General features: G+C 39.9%; 1 protein-coding gene across 1 annotated transcript in view; it reads left to right on the top strand.

Annotated features, from left to right (window-relative positions):
- TSPAN15 (tetraspanin 15) overlaps positions 1-20113 on the top strand; it is a 34664-nt gene that overhangs the window by 1778 nt on the left and 12773 nt on the right. Inside the window, exons 2-4 of the mRNA XM_056850079.1 lie at positions 13116-13301; positions 15197-15271; positions 17996-18091. Of these exons, the coding sequence (XP_056706057.1) occupies positions 13116-13301; positions 15197-15271; positions 17996-18091 (357 nt within the window). The remainder of the gene's footprint in view (positions 1-13115; positions 13302-15196; positions 15272-17995; positions 18092-20113) is intronic.

The raw sequence follows: 20113 nt of genomic DNA, 5'->3' as shown, positions 1-20113 counted from the left end.
ACTGAGGAACAAAATCCTCAAAATCATGGCTTGTACAAGCGCTCCAACTTTGTTTTGGACCATGGTTTGAAGGGAAGGTGCTAACCATATATTGCTAATTTGGATGTTCTGACTATGGTTAGCCAAAAACAAGAAGTAGAGGAAGAAATCCATTGGTGAGAAGGGAGCCTGTGAGAGGGCTCTTGATTGGCCAGTTGGACTACAGCCTCTGTGTTGTGTGTAAAGTGCCCTCGAGTCATAGCTGACTTATGGCAACCCGGTAGGGTTTTCAAGGCAAGAGAGCTTCGGAGGTGTTTTTCCTGCCTCCGTGTGGGCTGAGAGTTCTGAGAGAACTGTGACTGGCCCAAGTTCACCCAGTAGGCTTTATGTGGAGAAGTGGGGAATCAAACCCTGTTCTCCAGATTAGAGTCCGCTGCTCTTAACCTCTACACCACACTGGCTAACCTTCTATTCCTGTTTAAGAAAGTGCTTTCTCTTGTAAACTCAATTCTGCTGGTAATTAGGATTCTTGCAAATAATACTGGCCAAGGTAGATTTTGGTCTGATCCAGCAAGTGACTTCTGGTGTTCATGGGAAGAATGTTGTTTTAAACTAAGGAAAGAAATGTTTTCCTTTATCCTTTAGAAGCTCCTTGATCCATTGATCTTGAGCAGTGTAAATCTAATGTTTGAGGGATGTAAGGACTGAAATAAATCTTGCCACTGACAATGTAGCCTTGGGATCCCTGTCCTTAATAAAAAAGGCATTATGTCAGACACAGAGGCATTAGATTTATATATTAAAAGGGGAGAGATAGAACACGATCGAAGTAAAAGCGGCATTCCAAGAGGGCATGAGCTATAGAGCCACAAGAGGAAGGACAGGTCCTGTCTGGGTATGGTATGTTCAAAATCCTGCCCTGCATAACCATAGAGGGGTTAGCATTCAGTCTAGCTAAACAGAAGGCTCTAGAAAGACGAGGAGTTGTCAAATAATAAGTATAAGCGGGCAAACCGCGTGGTGGTGGTATTCCGAAAAACTGAGATGAACAAACGCGGCGAGCACGAAAAGTAGTGCTGTTATAATCAAGCTCTTTAATGCGCTTTTTAATTTTGGTGAAAGCTTCAGTTTTCCCAAGATCTAATAATATATCCTGCGAGAAGCCCAACAATGACAATTTCTGATCTAAGATTTTTTGCCATGAGGATTTAAAAGGTTAAAAACTGAAGCAATTAATGATCTATAACTTCGTAAAAACTGAAGCAATGAATGATGTATAGATTCATTGACAACAGTTATCCAAATGGCAACACCAAAAATAACAATTGGAATGATTTTAAAATTTAAAACCTGAATAGATCCTGGGATATATTTGCCGCCTTTGGTATCGAAAAAATTGACAATAGCTCCAGCCACAGGTTTAATTTTGTTGGACACTGCTTTTGATGGTCATTCCAATTTAGATTATGGTCATTCCAATTTAGATTATGCCAAGATAAACTCCTTTACTTGGTCAGCCTCAAAGCCATCTAATACCCAGCGAAAAGAAGGCACTTTTCTCCTCTTAGAGAAGATCATTATCTTAGATTTGTGATGGTTTATTTTAAAATCTTCTCTAGAGCAGTACTCAGAAAAGGTTTGTAAGGATCTTTTCAAACGAATTTTTGTGCGGGACAGGAGAACTGCATTGTTGACATAGAGTAGAATTGGGGTGGGACGACTTGTAAGCTTTGGGGGATGACAAGACTCTGAGAAATTGGTTGCCGTATCAAGAGAGGAGCAAGGAGGCAACCTTGTCTAACTCCCTTGGCCAGTTCAAAGGGCTCAGTTCTCCTTGGTCGCCACAGCGAACCTGAGCTCTAAGGTCAGTGTGAACTTGTTGAATGAGCCATAATAACCTCCTATCCATGCTAGAATTTGATAGTTTCAACCATAGCCTCTCCCTTGGGATGGCATCAAAGGCTCCCTTAAGATCATAAAACCCACATAAAGGGTGCCCTTTTTAGGGAGAGGAATATTTCTCTGCTTAGTGAGAGAGCACTAAACAATGGTCCGTAACAGACCAACCCCTTCTGAAGCCAATCTGTTCCCAGCCAAGAATGTCATTACTGTCAACCCAATCCAACAGCCTCTTTAATAAGTAGGAGCAAGACAAAAGGCTGATTGGGCGATAACTTAGTTTCTTTCCAGTAAGAATAATCAGATTTTTAAAAAAATCATGTTCCAAGGAGCTCCAACTGACATATTTTTAATCTGTATTTTATTTCTCAATGTATTATTCCACCTCTCTTCACAGGAGTTTAGGGGAATATATATAGTTGTTCATACCTCACCAGCAACTCTAGTAGGGGGAGAGGGTGGCTGGTCCAAGACCATGTAGCAAGCATTATGGCTGAGTGTGGATTTGAACTTGGTTCTCCTCCGTTCCAGTCCAACAAATACACTCCATTGGTTCTCAATATACACTCCCTCCTCTTCTTATCCTTACAACAATCCCATAAAGTAGGCTAGGCTGAGAGATGAGGACTGGCCCGAGTTCTGAGTGAACTTCATGGCAGAATGAGGAATCACCAGAAGGGTGTAGTTTGTGGTTTTCACTGAGCAATAATGAACTGGTTTGGCCGTGAGTAAGCTGTACAGACTAACAGGTTAGGTATCAATTATGCTGTAATTTTTTTGCCATGTTTCATAGATATTAGTTGAAGAGGTCATTACAGTTGTGGAAACCATCTTTTCTTGAGTCATCAGGTAACCCAAATAATTCCTGGATTTACACAGTGAAGTTATTTTGCAAGAATAGCTAATTTCTATTTCAAATGTAATGCTTTTCTGTTGGTTCATATGAGCAGTACATAAGACTTCAGAACACATTTAGAACCCACCCTGCATATGTTTCTTTTCTTTTAATTAAGGATTTTTAGGATACAGAAATAAAAAGAAATTGGGAAAGGGGGAAAGAGAAAAATACTCAGTTCAGAACATATATATATTCCATTTTACAAAAATCCATTTGATTCATAAATTCATAGTTCATCTAATCCAATATTTTCTCATGTAATAAACATTATTTAAGCCTACATTAATATTTACACTGGTGATGCAGTGATGATTTACAATGGCATATGTTTCTCAGCTGCTGTGGATATACATTCATCTGTCCTTTCATGTCACCGGGTGAGACCCTGCTTACAGCAATCTCAGCAATCTTTAGTGTAAGGATGTGTCACTGACAATCAAATCAAGTCTGAACTGTCCCTAGAACCTAAAATGATTAAACTTTTTAAGCTCTGGCAGCTTCTGAAGAAGTGAGCTGTGGCTCACGAAAGCTCATACCCTGCCAGAAATATTTTTGTTAGTCTTTAAGGTTCTACTGGACTCTTGCTCTTTTCTACTACTACTTTTCTACTACTGCAGACAGACTAACACGGCTACCCACTGTGAATTATTTTTAAGCTCAGTAATCAAAAACAGATTGGATAAGGTTAATGATTGATGGTGTCCAATATTTCTTATTTCCCTGTAGCTGTTCATCATTTGTATGGATCATTTATTGTATTGTATGCCAATAAAGGTCTTGCATTGAATTGAAGTGACTAAACTGAGGCTGTTGTATTTTGGTCATATGAGAAGACAGGAGTCACTGGAAAAGACAATAACGCTAGGCAAAGTTTAGGCAGCAGGAAAAGAGGAAGATCCAACATGAGATGGATTGACTCAATCAAGGAAGCCTTTGCACTCAGTTTGCAAGATCCAAGCAAGGCTGTTAAGGATAGGATGTTTTGAAAGTCATTAGTGCATAAGGTTGCCTTAAGTTGGAAGCAACTTAATGGCACTTAACACACACTGGAGTGGGTTACTTTGCTTAAATTATATGAAAAAGATTATGTTAAATCAGGTGAAGCTACCCTGTGGAAAGAAAGGCTTATATAATATTTGGTGCTGTGAATTTATGTTTTGGTTTGGCAAAACAGAGCCATGACCTGTATTATACAAGTACTGTCATCTTATTACACAGGCATTTTCTTGTTCTTGATCTCTTGGCAACCCAAATTTTTATCAGCTAAGATGCAACTATAGGTCTCTTATCATACCTTTGAAGTACTTGCTCATTCAGTTGCATGCTAAATCCTTTGAGCCTTGTTTTTTTTCTAGCGCTATACTAGGGTTATCTGAGGCAATGTGGCAGAAGGTCTTTATACTGACTGGAGGATTCAGAACAGAACAGAAACATTTATTGCGGCATTACGGCAATAAAAATTTAGAACATAACAACATTGTTACCGCGGGTACATTGATATTGTTTAAAAGTTGTGTCATGTTAATTTAAAAGGATACCGGTATATATAGTTAAAATGTTTTACAGATTAGACAAGAAATAAACATTTTGCCACCAATTCAGAAAAAAAATTAACTTTGTTTTTCATTGTTTCTTTGAACTTTATTTAACTAAACTTTGACGAAGTTTATAAATTGCTGCGCAGAATTTGGCGATCTCACTAATTTGTTGGGGAATTTCATCCGAGAGGAGCTTCCTAATCTGAGTTTTTTCAGAATAGCCCGAGATTTTCTCAAACAAGGACCGGGTCAACTTAGAGTGGGCAGCCTTGTAGAATGAGCATCTGAGAAATATGTGTTCCAGTGTTTCTATTTCCCCAGAATTGCATGGACAGAGTCTCTCTGCTCTTGGGATCTTGTTATACCTCCCCTGTAAAACCGCGGAGGGGAGAGCGGAACACCTAGCTAAAGTGAAAGCCCTTCTGTGGGTGTGGATTTTGAGGATGGAAAGGTAGGCAGCTGGGGCTGGGATCTATCTGGTCGTAGGGGCAGACATAAATGCAGGTACCCCCATCAAGTCAGACTGCCGTTGAATATCATTAACTCTCTGGATTATAATTTTCTTTGCTTGATCTCTTCCAACCTTCAGCAAAGCCTGAGGGGAGAGACCCAAACTCTCCAACTTACTTTTCACGGCCTTCTGCCATTTGGATTCAAAGTTGTCAATTAAAGTCAGGGGAAGAAGACCATGGGGATTGGGTTTTGTTTTTAGCCATAGAGGGAAGGATGATATGCTCACTCTTGCTTCTACTCTTAACATACCTGTTTCTAGACGTGCCAAGGGGTTTGATACACATCTGGGGATCTGGAGGGCCAGTCTAAGGAACTGGAGGGCCAGTCTAAGGTCTAAGGAACTTAGACTGGACTTGTTCCAGTGGTGCAAAGCAGGAAGAAGAGGTCCAAGATGTGTTCTGTAAAGCATTTGTGCCAATGTTTTGGCCTGATATAGTTTAAGAGCTGCTGGGATGAAGTGCGCCCCCTTTGTGCGGAGGATTTTGGTTATACTAGGCTGATCTAACCCCCAGGCTGTCCACGTATTTACTATGGGCCAGCTTAGAGCCTGAGGCCAGTAGGACTACACCCAAATACTTAAAGCTGTTTAACTGCTCCAGTCTGTGCCCTTTTAGGTTCCAGACTCTGAGTTTTGGGCGTTTGCCAAAGGCCATTATCTTTGTTTTCTGAAAATTGATGGTTAGTTTTTTATTATCGCAATATAAGGCAAATCTAGCAAGAGCTCTTTTAACTCCTATAGCGGTTCTGGATAATATAACGGTGTCATCTGCATACAATAGGACCGAAATATGCCGATGTGCCAGTTTTGGGGGATGCAGATCAGCTCCGTTTAGGCAATTGGGGATGCTATTAATGTAATAGATAAATAATGCAGGGGCTAAAAGGCAATCCTGCCTGACTCCCTTATAGGCGTTGACTGGGTCTGTGAGGTGTCTTTCTCTACTGCATCTTACTCTTAGAGTGGTCTGATTATGTAAGGCACGTATGAGGAAGAGAAGCCTCCTGTCGATGGAGGAAGATTCCATTTTAGCCCATAGAAGGGGTCTGGAAATAGAATCGAAAGCCGTCTTGAGATCTATAAAGGCGGCATACAGTGAGGATTTCCCCTTCGAAGAGTACTTTTCTATAAGATGTTGAAGGGTGAGACAGTGATCTATTGTGAATCTACCTTCCCTAAAACCAGCCTGTTCCTGTTCTATAATGTCATCTTGGTCAAGCCAGCTGACAAATATTTCTAACAGGTGTCTTGCGTATATTTTGCTAATGATGTTCAGAAGGCTGATGGGCCTATAATTTAGGGGTCATCTCTCCTCCCTTTCTTAAAGAATGGGACCACTACTGCCAGCCCCCAATCCTATGGCCTGTTTCGTCAATGTAGGTAAAGAGTGATGATAAAAAGGGGGCCCACCATTCGATGTTTTGTTTAAAAAATTCTGGGGGAATACCATCTGATCCTGGTGCTTTTCCACTCTTTAACTGGCCAATCAATGATTTTATCTCTTTCTGCAAGAGTGGGGGCCATAGTGGATAGTTTATTATTTCTGTTGGAGAGAGAGACAGTGGATTAACGTCTATATACATGTTTTTGAAGAAGCAGACCCATCTATCGGGGGGGTATAAGGGAATCTAGAGGTGAGGAGTCTTTTGGAACTTGGCCTGACGTCAAATGCCAGAGACTGGAGAATTCAGGATTGCTTCCTGTTGCTGCAGAATTACTGGGATCTCTGCAGATTTGAGTCTTCGTAAAGAAAACGGAGATCTCCAGAGGGGATTTTGTGCTGTAGCTCAGCGTCTGTACCTAGATGCTGAATCTTTATTTAAATCTGGGAATAACAAAGAATGTATGACAGCATCTATATATTTTTCTTCCTGTTGTATCTGTCCAGTGCCTTCACAGTAACATGAAATATTCCATCATGTTGACTTCCAGTTCTCCAGACAGCCTTTTACTAGTGAATTTGGTTAAAAGAGCTCATAAATGACTGATAATTGATCTGCAATGAGATCAAACATTTCATTGTCCTGCGTACTAACTTCAGGAACACTGCAGGGTATTTCTAGTTTTTGTTAGTATAGTCCTTCCTGAATTGGGGGAGAAATGTTACCAGTCTGCTGTATTTGAACTGCCAGAATTTTTCTGAGATCCCTTGGGCTCTTTGACTTCTGAAGGCAAATGAATTTTTTTAAAAGGTTTTACAGAATTTAAAAATAAAGAGTGTCCTGCTTTAATCTCCAATTTGAAACTTTAATCTGCATTTTCTACAACATGTTTTGATTTATTTTGTTGTTGTTTGTTGTTGTTTCTGCAATTTATCCCTTAGATGTGTGGAACCTTTAAACATTTTTATTTTTCAGATGCCATAATGGTTTAAAGGGCTCATATGAAAGGGACCTATGAAAGATTTCGGCTAATCTGGGGTGTCTTGGGTCTTCAGAAAGTGTCATAGAAGATTCTTCACTAATATCATCTAAATATGCATTTCCTTCACCCTTTTCCTTCACCATTTTTACTCTTCACCCTCTAAACTCTGAGACAGAATATCATTATCCTTCTTCTCATTCCATATTATACTGATTGATTTAATGTGTGCTAATGCTGATTGTGTTATACCCACTCACATGCTGGGTCTGCTAGTGTAGGAAGACAATTGTTTTCTTTGTATGAGACACATCTGTGTGTGGCTGAGGGCCTCAATCTAAAGTCATAGCTAAATAAATAAATGATCTTAAAAATCCAAAGGAAAATGCCCCTCCCAGATAATAGCTTTTGTCTTGCTTAGGCAATAGATCCTGGAAGGTTGGGTTCTCCTTCCTCAGTTGAAAATAAACCGTGTACTTTGGAAGTCTGACTTTTCTTTGTCAGAGGAATTTTTATTGACTTGAAGGTGACCTTTTAAATCTGTTTATTTAAAATGTTTATTGCCTCAAAGTGTGTGTGTGTTAAGTGCTATCAAGTCGCTTCTGACTCATGGCAACTCTATGAATCAATATCTTCCAAAATGTCCTATTGTCAACAGCCTTGCTCAGGTCTTGCAAATTGAGGCTTCCTTTATAGAGTCAATCCATCTCATGTTGGCTCTTCCTCTTTTTCTATTGCCTTCAACCTTTTCTGCCATTATTGTCTTTTCCAGTGACTCTTGTATTCTCCTAATGTGACCAAAATATGATAGCCTCAGTTTAGTCATTTTAGCTTATTTTGGTGGTATTGGTTGGTGGTATTAGGCCTGAGGAAAGTCCGGCTGGCCTCGACCAGGGCCAGGGCTTTTTCGGCCCTGGCCCCTGCCTGGTGGAATAGCCTCTCGAGTGAGATTAGGGCCCTGTGGGACCTTAAGAAGTTCCGCAGGACCTGTAAAACAGAGCTATTCCGCCAGGCTTATGGTTGAGGCCAGCTACGGTTTCATATATGTGATTGCTGGCCTCCCCAACCCCCTCACCGTCACAGTATTTTAATTCCATCTGCTCGCCTAGTTAAACCTTTTTACAATTAGAGGTGCCAAAGTAGTTTTAGGATTGGTTTTAGACTTTTAGGGCTATTTTAAATGCTGTTTTAAAAGGTTTTATCGATTAAATGGGTTTCATTCCCCTGTAAGCCGCTCTGAGCCCGGTCTCGGGCAGGGAGAGTGGGGAATTAAATTGAAACAATAAATAAATAAAAAGATGGGCTACACAGCTGACTACAGAAGGGGTGGAGAAATATGCAACGTTTTAAAGGTATATGCTCCTCAGGGGAAAACAACCCTGAAACAGAGGAAAGGGAAACATCATGCTATAAGCATATGTTGAAAGCACGGACATTTGGTGCTTTCAAATCATTTCCAGGACCATAGGGTGCGATCAGACAGTTTGTTTAAACGTTTATTCTTAGTGCGTTAACCCCCTTTGTTGTAAGATTTCGAGCATCACTTTACTTGCGTGAGAAATTGATGTGATGGTCCTGCAATTGATGGTCCAGCAATTGATAGTTGCTGCAGTCTTTGAAGTCTCCTTTTTTGATTATTGGAATGTAAATTTACTGTTTCCATTCTTCTGGCCATTGTTTTGTTTGCTAAGATTTTGATGGACTCCATTTCTGTGGCTTGAAATAGCTCTATTGATATCCCAGCCGGATGATTTGTTTCTCCCAATTGCTTTGAGCGCAGCTTTCACCTCTCTTTCTAAAATAGCGGGTTCTTCTTCAAAATATTCTTCTTGGAAGGAATCTGTCATTCTTTCATCTCTTCTGTATAGTTGTTAAGTGTATTGTTCTCACCTTTTCTTTATTTTGTCCTGTTCAGTTAATCAAGGACTCAAAGTAGCATGTTGATCAAGGACTCAAAGTAGCACGAAGAATAATTTCCCCCATATTTTTTTGGATTTTTTTTTTTAAAAGGGGGATTTTCTGTTATCCCCCTCCCCGCTGCTTATTTACAAGAGAGTTTCTGAAGCGGCTTTGTTTTGAAAGAAGCAGGAGCTGTAACAGTTTGTCTGGAGGACTGGCTGTTCCATCACATGAGGACATATCCATGTGTTCCAAGAATGCTGATATAAATTGCCTCGCCTCCCCTTTTTACCTGATTCTGGAATAGGCCTTTTAAAACTTCCCTTTGGAGGAATTACTCTGTGATTGTTCCTTATTATCGGAGTCCAAGTATGTATTGTTACAGAAAAAGGGAGCATCAGGAATTTGTGGTAGGGTATCCTAGGTTGTTTGGAAGGCCCTGGTCTCTTTGGAGGCAAGATTAGGGCACACTCTTCTATCTCACCTCCTCTCAGGACAAACAGCAGTTTACTGTTAAAAAAAGCAGGTGTGATGAACCCTTCTCAGACTTCCCCATATGGGAGGATTGATTTATATTAGGAAAATAACATAAGTGGGGAAAATGGGTAGCCCTGTTTGCCATCCTAGTAACAAGGGGGGGGGGGCTCCCTGCTTTTAAACATTTGAGTAGATACCACAAGGCCAGGTATATAATGTGTAGTTTGACCCAACATATGTGAATATCTTTCATTGGGCCTCAGTAGATGATGCTAGTACAGGGGGCATCTTTGTAGACTGAACTTCAGCAACTTGTTCATCCTCAGTTCTGACACTCAGTATCTTTTTCTTAACAAGGTTAAGGGCTTCCTTCAGAATGTGGATAAAGATGTTAGAATTTCTCTGTCTCTCGCTCTCTCTTTGTGCAGTGGAAACGTACTAGTTCTGTTCAGGACCGGTAATTTTTAATTTTATTTTTAATGTGATATTTTCTGCAACTGGCGGTTATTCTTTCAGTGCTGCTTAGTTCAGTGAAAGCATAGCTAGGACACTGTTTCAAAAGCTTCTCCACTTTCCTGAAACTCAGATTTTCATTCTCTCTCTTGAGTAAATACTTGAGTCAACTTCTCTTTTTCTTGTACTAAGCCTTACATTTTATTAGATGTCAGACTAATCTCTGGCAAGTTAATTAGTGATGCAAAGTACTTCTTGTGATTGAGCTAATATACCATGAAGTGGTTGAAAAGGAACTGAAGTGGTAATTGCTGGCCCCCTCCTTTTAAGTGCATGTAATGAAGCAGCTGAAAAGGATGGAAGAGGGATAATTCCAGTGAGCTTTTGCTTGCTGAGGTCTCTGTTAGAATGTAGGAGCATTCCTGGTTTTTGATATAGTCTATACTCTTCAAGTTTATTCTATCAAATGTATACACATGTTCTCTCAAACACCCATATCAGTTCCCCTTGGGTGTGTGTGTATGTAAATGTTAGATCAGGCTCATGTCCTGGTATCATCTCTTTTGTTGTTTAAATGGCACATTAAAATCATTTCATTAACCTGGATAATTATGCCTTTCTTGTACAGTGCTAGAAAAGTATAAATGAAGTAAATAAATGTAAGGCAGTTTGGAGAAACTTTGCAGGTATGTCTCCTAACATCTTTTCCTTTGTGTATATCTGCTGCTCTAGTAATTTTAGCTAGGTAAATATACTAAACTTTTGTCCTTATCATGTATCAAAGTACAGTGAGACCTGAGTCTAGAATCATAGCAGGTTTTGAATAAAAAGGAAGCCAGATAAAACATAGACAATTGCTTTGCATAAGTTCTCCATATACTGGTATAAATACAAATTATTAATGGAGTTTATAAATGCAACACAATTGACAAGATGCAGATTTGTGTTATGTTTAAGAATTAAATATATGCTGAATTTTTAAGTATAGTATAGTTTTCTACCCCAGTATCATCACATTCATAACATTTGCCTAGAATACGAGAACAAAAAAAAAAAAGATAAATTGCTCAAGACATCTGTGTTTTAAAATATTAAGTAGTTTATACTGGTTATTGTAGACTGAAATGATCGCATAGCAACAATAAAAATATCTTTCAAAAGCTTTCAGCAAATAGAAAATAAAATTTACGCAAAATAAAAATGTTTAAAACAATGTGTGTCTCAATATGAATGCTCATTTTTCTTTACAACCTGAGAAACACCATATTGTATTTAGCTCAGCAGTGTGCTTTGTATTTGTCTATTTGTAAACTGGGCAATATTAATATCTAGAGGTAAAAAATAACCTCCCAGTGAGTAGGAGGTTGCAGGAACACATGTGAGAGTGGAGGTTCAGTTGCCCAACAAACACACACTGAGGTAGTTGTTCATTACTACCCTCCGTCATCTTCATAGCAAAAATAAGTAGCTGCATTCTGAACTAATTGAAATTACTGCCAAGTCCCTCAGTACATTCACCGATTTCACTGTTATCATTGAAGCTACAGAACAGTTCAACAGTATGGTGTTGCCCTAATTGCATAGAACAGTAGTTCTCAGCTGGTGGTGTAGGTTACCATTGGTTGGTACCACTGGTGGAACTTAAGTTTTCATAACAGTTACTGAGAATGCAGCGTCCCTCAATCCCCACGTCTAACTGCAAGCGTGACATAACATCTCCTGCTGACCCTGTCTACCACATATTGTCCATCTTGCTTTGGGCATGCTGCTAGTAACCTTGGCCACTATCTCCTGTTTCCTTGCCAACCAGCAAGTGTTTTGGAAAGGCCGTTTCCTGCTGATGAGCTGCCAGGGGTTATCCATAGTGCTTTTGCAATTTTTACGTTCTTAAAACTTACCATAAATTATAAATATAATGATATAATGCCTGTAACCATATGAATGGGCCTTCTTGGAAAAAGTCGGCTTTCTCATTCTATCATGGGGGGCGGGGGGCAGGTTCTTTGATAGCGATTAGTGGGAAGTAAGATATGAAAGGTTGAGAACCACTGGCATAGAACGCAGTTCAAATAAGAGAAGGAGCAGAGCATGTGAAAAGTTCTCATGCCCCTCAACCCCATCCTCTACTTTGACAGTAGGCCCATTGGAAGTGATTCATGTCAATGCAACAGGACTGATCTCATACTGAAACTGGTCTTGTGTTGGAAACTGCATGACTTCAAACTGCACCAGATGCATGCAATGTTATCAGTAAAGAGGGCTGCAGATGCATTATGGCAGGCATTAAATTTCTCTGGATAGCAAATGATTCACCAAGTCACTTGTCAGAAGAAATAGCTCTGCTGGATGACACTTTGCAGGTACTAAGGAGGGATATAACTTTTTTGCAGCTCATTGGGTCCCAGGTTTGAAAAACATTTCTAGTCCATGATATCCTGTGTGGGAAAGCAACTTGATAGCTAATTAGTTCAGAAGAGCCAATCAAAGGAATTCATAATTGGGATTCCCTCATTCCTTAGGTGGACTAAGGTTATTGACTAGAAAATATTTTAGGTAAATTGCTTTGGGAAGGATAGATTACTTCCCCTGGTATGGTGTGATTATTATGTCTTGGACCAATTCTTGTCCTCTAGTCAGTTAGCATTAAAAGTATAAACTCCATCAAGAGACAACATTGCCTATACCTTGATGGGACATATTGGCCTCTGGCCCTAGAGAGGTAAAGTGAGCCAGTGATAGGCATGAAGCTCTTCTTTGGGGGAAGGAATGCTGTTTGTGTCTCAGTTGCTGCTCACATTCGCCATTGGTTTCTCAGTTTTGCATGTGACCAGATGCAGATATGGTGCTGATTTCTGATCAGCCGGGGTGGGTGGGAAGCAAATGCTGCCTGGGACTTGTTGGATGCCTACACCTGTTGCAGGTAGGATTGCCAACTGCCTGGAAGAAAAAAAGCTGTCTTCTCCATTTAATAAAAGCTTAATGAGATGTTATTTAGCGGGCTGCTATGTGAATAACTTTGAGGGCTGAAAGTGTTTTACAAATGCTGTGTTCTAATGTATTGTTAGAAAAAGCAGTAACAAACTCTTTTTTTGTATTATAGTTGCTCGGAGGATTTGTCCTAGCTGTTGGTATTTATGCAGAAATTGAAAGACAGAAGTACAAGACCCTTGAAAGTGCCTTTTTAGCTCCAGCACTTATTCTAATACTCCTGGGCATTATAATGTTCCTCGTTTCCTTTGTGGGTGTATTAGCTTCTTTAAGGGACAACTTATGCCTTCTTCAAGCTGTAAGTATGTTTAATTCTGTCTGTAACTTGAACTATACTTATAAGACTATTTTAAGTTCTCTATTATGTAAACTGTTTAAAGGTAGCTCAGCTCATACATTCCTTCTTCAGTAAATAGCAGTGGGAACATTATTTAATAGTTCGAATGGGGTTGTTAATGCTCTTAATTTCACGGGGAGCACAACTGGGCAATTGCTGAATAATGTCACATTCTCTGCATTAGGGTGCTTTGAGGGACCCACATTTATTACTCTGAGAACTGCAAGAATATACCAGTGAGATTTGACAGTGGTACAAATCTTAGGTAATGCCTAACTCTTTACTTCAGTTTATAGGTGGATCTAGAAACTGAAGTAAAAATGGCTTAAGTATAGGACACTTTTCTTAATTACCTCAAGTGGCTTTCTAATCTACTGTTCAAACCTTCTCTGTAGTATAAAAGGAGTGTTGTGCTTCAAGTGTTTAATAAGGCTTCTGGTTTGGCAAGAGCTTTGAACAGCTCTGGGACAAATAAAGGAAATGGTTGAACAAAAATAAGGTTTGTGTTAGGAAAAACTGTAATGTAGATTCAGACACAAAAAAAGGCAATGCATTTAATATTTAACTTGCATGTCAGAGTCAGGACATAATAATTGCTGTCACAATTGTTCATTGATTTATTACGCCCAAGTTAGGAAACAAAGCCTGGACAGAGGAGAGCAAGATTCTCTCAGAGCATGTATGCCAGAACCTTGTGTGTCTACTTGGCACACGATAATACTTTGATTAATACTTTGATTAAAAACCTTGCTTCCTTATTAATGAAAGGAGCCCTTTGATTCTAGAGTGATGCTACACTCCAATTTGGAGAAGAACCAATCAGCATTCTGTTTGACATTTTCAAGTTAACAGTAAAGCAAGTCAGTAGGCAGAGCCAGAAGTGGAAGGAGCAAGGTATGAGAAATAAAGAGGGATGTATGAACATAGCCCATTTTCTAAGGATATTGGCACTGTGTTTGAAAGGGAGACTAGATTTAGAATCAGAAGGGAAGCTGTGGAATGGTGTGAATTGCCCCAATGTACATTTTGGCCTGATAGAGGTGTGGCCAGCTGAAACATCTGCTTATACAATTGAAGTGACTCAAATGTTTATTACAGATGTTTCCCTGCCATCAGTTTATGCATGCACACAACACTGTTTTGCCTTGTAGTTATATTTAAACTTGTACTGATTAATTCCTGTGTATCTTCCTTGTTAGAAAATCAACCCAAGTATTGACACCTTTTATGTTTTTTGAAGTAATTTTGCGTATATCTAACTGTGTAATCCTAAATAGTCATACCCTTCTAAGTCCCTTGAAGTCGATGAGCTTATAGAGGGCTGTAACTCTGCTTAGGAGTGCACTGCAAAATATTTTACCATTGTTGTATTAAATGTTCTACCACCAGGCAAATATCCTAGCATGTGCATTTCCTGAATATAATGTAAGATTGTTCTTAGCGCTCTCAGTCTCTCTTTCCAAATGTTCCATTCTCCGAATTTGGCTTACTTTGAATGAGTGGTGTTTATGTGGCAGGAAAAGTCTGCTGCTTTTAGATTCTTTAAAAGAAATAATTTCATTGCCAAGGAATCAAAATCCAACAAGTGAGTTGTATGACTTCAGGAAATATAAAACAGAATGTTAGGTGAGTATTTTGTAGATGTTCATTAATGTACTGTTCCAAGAGCTATGCTGCTAAGGGAGAGGGGGAGTGAGAGAGAATGAGAAAGCACAAGCGAAATTATAAATGCAATATATATCATGCATATTAAAAGTCGCATCCATTTCTTTATCATTCAAAAATTAAGAATTTTATAAGTTTTTACTAGAATAATGGTAAGTTTTTAAAGAGTTGTTTTTGAACACCTTTTGCAGTTCATGTACATCTTGGGCATTTGTTTGCTGATTGAATTAATTGGTGGAGTTATGGCCTTGCTCTTTAGAAACAAGGTAAGAAAATTAAAATGTTAAAAAGAACATTTAAATTAAAAGCTACCTCATTTTGTATGAAAAACAAGGGCTCATGACCTATTTGAAAATCATTTGTGAATCTCAAGTAAGGCGATTGATTATGGCAAAAGTTACAGATCGTGCCAGTGGTAAGAATTAAATGTAATTAAAGCTACATTAACTCTGCTCTCAAGAAACAAAAAAACAGTGTGAAGGAAATCTGTATTCTGTGCAAGAATGGTGGATTTAGCAAACTTTCTACTTGAAGCAAGTTTGCATAATTTGTCATTTTGCCTTATTTATTTTGCAGATTTTACAGTTTTGCAGAGAGCTATGTTGAGCAGTGAAGCCCAGGAAAAGCTACAAAAATCTTGTTCAGCTGTTGGCTTGTGGGTTTTCAGCAGATGTTGCCAACATACTTTCAAGCATGTGACTGTAGCCATTAAGGGTAGAAACATTAATTAAATAAATGAAAGTTAGGATTCTACACAAGTTAGATTCTACATCAGGTGTGTCCAATCTTTTGGCTCCCCTGGGCCACCTACACTGGCTCCCAATTTGTTTCTGGGCATAATTCAAGGTGCTAGTCTTGTCCTTCAGAGTCCTAGATGGCTTGTGACTGGCATACCTGAAGGACCACCTAATCCCTTTGAACCCACCCACCCATTATGGTTATCTTCAGAGGCCCTTCTTTGGGTGTCCCCGCCTTCTGAGACTAGGCAGGTGGCAATCCGGGAGAGGACCTTCTCAGTCATGACCCCCAAGCTCTGGAACTCTCTCCCCAGAGAGATTCATCTGTCCCTTTCTGTTGCTATCTTCCGCCAGTGGGTGCAAACATTTTTGTTTCATTTGGCATTCCCTCAGTGATTCCTCTTTCCTAATTTGTGTATTTATTTTAACTCTGTTTTTAAACTTTTTTATGAGTTGTTTTAATGAGGTATGTTTGGTAGGGGAACATTTAAATAAATTTCTAATACAATTTTATCGTGTATGTTTTAAGTTGCCGCCTTGGTGGCCCTTGTAAGGGCAGAAAGGTGGGATATAAACTTTGTAAATAAAAATAAATAAATAAGGTTCCAATAGGGCAAGTGCCGCCCCCTAGGCTGTTTCCTGTCAGGAAAATGATGCAGCGGGTGGGACATCGAAACCCCTTCTGTCCTGTGTGGTGGTCTTGAGCCTAGTTGGGGCTCCACACACTTGGGAACTGAGTTCCCAGCTGCATGATGTGTGGCCGATGGTATGAGAATTGGGTTCGGGGGACCCAGACCCGACTCTCCAAAAAATCAGATCTCAGTCTGTGTAGCCCGGTGTTGTCCTATTTACATTGGTCTGTGCGTGTTTATATCCCGTACCTCCTCCAAGGAACTCTTAATGTCTAGCATAGCTGTCCAGTCCCTGTTTTATCCCCACAATAACCCACTGAGGTAGGCCAGGCTGGAAAAAAGTGACTGGCCTAAGGTCACCCACTGAGTCTGTGAGCATTTTGAACTTGTCCCTGTGCCACATCAGAGTAAAGAACTGGGAGCCTGTACAAGAAGAGAAATGATATTTGCATCTCTGTACGTGGTTGGGTTATAGCAGTTGAACTGTTAACCTATGTAGGGTGGAGGAATCTCATGTTACTGCTGGTCATTCTGTCTAGAGATTCTGGGATTGGAAACATTATTTTGAAAGAAATAGAAAAGCAAAATGTTCATGAAAGTATTAAAGGGTAGAGGGAAGGTATTTCTTTGCCTCTGCCACTTAATTAAAGAGGCAGATCAGTGTGGAATGGTAAAGTGTGTGTGTGGGGGTCATGCTCCTTGTCTAAATCAGTACAAATAAAGAAGTAAGTAGCATTTCTCGAAAGGTTGCAAAGTGGGCATGGGGTGGAGAGCAGTTGCAGTATTTGTCGCAAGAGGGAATATAGGCACTTATGCAACCATATTCCCAATCTGCTCTAACAACTCCCACTTCTCTTTGTACTCATGCAGAGGGCTATACCATGTGACACCTTTGTCTAGGAGTTGTCTCTGGATTAACCACTTTGATCAGAGTTGCATGTCAGCTCCGAGAATATCACTTTGTGAACCTCAGAAGCTGATTTTGCTGATGATGGGCGGCGTGGGTGGAGGAGGGGGCTTCTGTCCCCCCCCCCCCCGCCTTTTCCCTAAGCCTAAAGAGCTCCAAATAGGAAGTTACTTGCACAACTTTGGATCTTTGAGCATTTGGACTACTCCACCTGCAGCTACAAAGCTATGCAAACAATTTCCCAGTGGTTTTTTTTTAGGCTCAGGGAAAATGTTGGGGGGAAGCAGCGGCTCCCTCCTCTACCCATGCTACTTAGTAAAATCAGTTTCCAAGGCTTGTAAAAGCTACATCTTGTAGCTGAGGTGCTGGTCAAAGTGGTGAACCTGGAGACAATTTGTAAACCAACATATTGTATAGTTTAGTCCTCGGAGAAACAGCAACGTGGTGACCTGAGCTCGCTTGCTGGAGAAGATTTCTTTTTAGTGAAGACAAAGACAACTGTGATGTCGCATCAGTCAGAGACTTGCAGTTCACTGGGTTCCATATGCTGCCTGGAGGTTAAATTTGGGTTCCCAGACTGGAAAGTCTTCAACCACTAAATTAAAGGATTATTCTTAGTTACTACGTTAATCCATAGTGTAGTTATAGTTATTATAAGAATGTTTGCTAATTTGCTTTTCTATTATACATATGTTTGACTTTTCTCTTTTAAAGACAATTGACTTTTTAAATGAAAACATTGGAAAAGGAATTGAGAATTACTACGATGACTTGGACTTCAAAAACATAATGGATTTTGTTCAAAAGCAGGTTTGTTTTTTGCATGTCAAATAAAAAAATAGCTAGATATGTATTAATTGTCCCCTAATTGTTCTTTATTCCCAGTAGTGCATATGTGTGTAGGCTCTCCAGTTTGAATTGGTGCACTGGATTCTGTTATCAGAATAATAGAATTATAGGGTTGGAAGATATCTTCAGGTAATTAATGTAATGCATTAAGACAAGATTAATCACACCTAAACAACCCAATAATTTAGCACAGTTATGTGTAATCAAAGTGTATTCATATACAAATTTTAACCCTTGTTTCTTCTTTGCACTAGCAGTTTCAAGTATAGCCCTCTAAAGATAAAACTGGAAATGTCTGGTTTTATTTTTCCTAAGAAGAATGAAGTTCTTATGATTGTAAGAACTTTGAAAATTTAAGATGCTTGTTAATGCTGGTGGGTAGGACCATAATAACTAGGAATTTTTAGCCTCCTACTTCCCATATAGGCTTTTGCAGCTTAATTACATGATGCTAAGTGTTTAGGCTAAAGAAAGTCTGCAGCCAAAGGTACACTTATTTGTGCGTAAGCCTGAATGAACACAGTGGGTTTTTCATCTGAGTAAACACGTGTGGAATAAGGGTTTGTGCTGTTCCATACTGCCATGCCTTTGTCTGCAGTTTTTCTTGCCCTGGTAGATATGGTTGGTTTTGACACCAAGGCCAATGGAAGATTTCAAATGACGTATGATACATTATCTTCCCCGGGTGATTATGTGGTTAGAATATGAGATGTGGGTTCTAGTCCTCCTCCTTCCTTCTATTTTTCTGCTGATCAGCTTGTCACTGGGCAGTAGGCGAGAGCTCTGCCTTATTCCCACCCTTTCCTTGGATGGGTCACAGGTGCCTCACTGCTGTTTCTCACATGGTGGCTTTCTCCCAGTGAGCTGTTGGGGAATATGACAGAAATGCCTTCTCTGAATATGCTGCTTTGTGTTCTCTTGCTGTTGCTGTAGTGTCTGAATTGTCCTAACCTTACAAGAATCTGCTTCTCAACGCATTATTCTGCCCCAGCTCCTGATCTCTTTTTCAGAGAGGCCAGAGCCTTTCAGTGGAGGTCTCCTCTGCCAAGGAGTCTGGGTGATAGGGTAGGGTTGGCCATTCTGCCTTCCCTGCGTATCCACCTCTCAAAAGGGAATGTGTTTGGAAGAGGGGATTCAAATCCCCACCTGCAGAGTTCCCAGGAGTTCAAGTCAAGTCAAGTAGCCTTTATTGGCATAAGATAAAGTGTATAAAAGCAAATACATAAAATCCGTACAGTACAAGAAACTCCATAGTTTTTACAGTAAAATCAATTAAGGTGCATTAGACAATTTAACAGTACTAGGCCAGCATTATTTGTGCACAAGTGCTTACGTTCTTGAATTGCGAACTGTAAGAATCTTGCCACCAATTCAATTTTTATGGGGTCCTGGGTGGTCATGAAGAGAGACACCTTAATTTTGGCGGGTAACCATCCCCTGTCCACAAATAACGGGTCAATAAATTGAGAACGGCCCCTAGAATAAAATGAACAGTTAAGGATGACATGGGAAACTGATTCTATTTTGCCCTCCCCACAAGGACAGGCCCTATCCGTATATGAGACCTTATTGAATCTTCCGTAGAGCAAGGCAGAAGGAAGGGCATTAAATCTAGCGAGCATGTAAGCCCTTCTCTGTTGGGGATCAGTTAAGCATGAGAGGTAGTATGCTAAGGACTGATTGTATGTCCCGGGCTTCCAGTATATAGGGGAGCATCTACTGCAGGCCGCTCCTCTAAGCTCCTGCAGATCTATATCCTAAAGCCTGTTCTTAATCAGCTCAAAAGCTGATTTCTCTGTGAGGCAGAGCAAAGAGTCCAAGGGGATTCCAATTGATCTAATTTTGCTTTTGATATAATTTGTCCAACTAGCACGTTCAAATTCTGATAGCATATGATGGGCAAAGCTGTTGAACTCTGGTTTGAAATGCCAGTGTAACCAGAATTCGGTTGTCATGAGCCAGGCTCTGGTTTCCAAACGCATT

This window comes from Euleptes europaea, chromosome 5, assembly GCF_029931775.1.
Source record: "Euleptes europaea isolate rEulEur1 chromosome 5, rEulEur1.hap1, whole genome shotgun sequence".
NCBI classification, from domain to species: Eukaryota; Metazoa; Chordata; class Lepidosauria; order Squamata; family Sphaerodactylidae; genus Euleptes; species Euleptes europaea.
The sequence above is the reverse complement of the archived record's forward strand: the minus strand, read 5'-3'. Positions and strand labels throughout refer to the sequence as shown.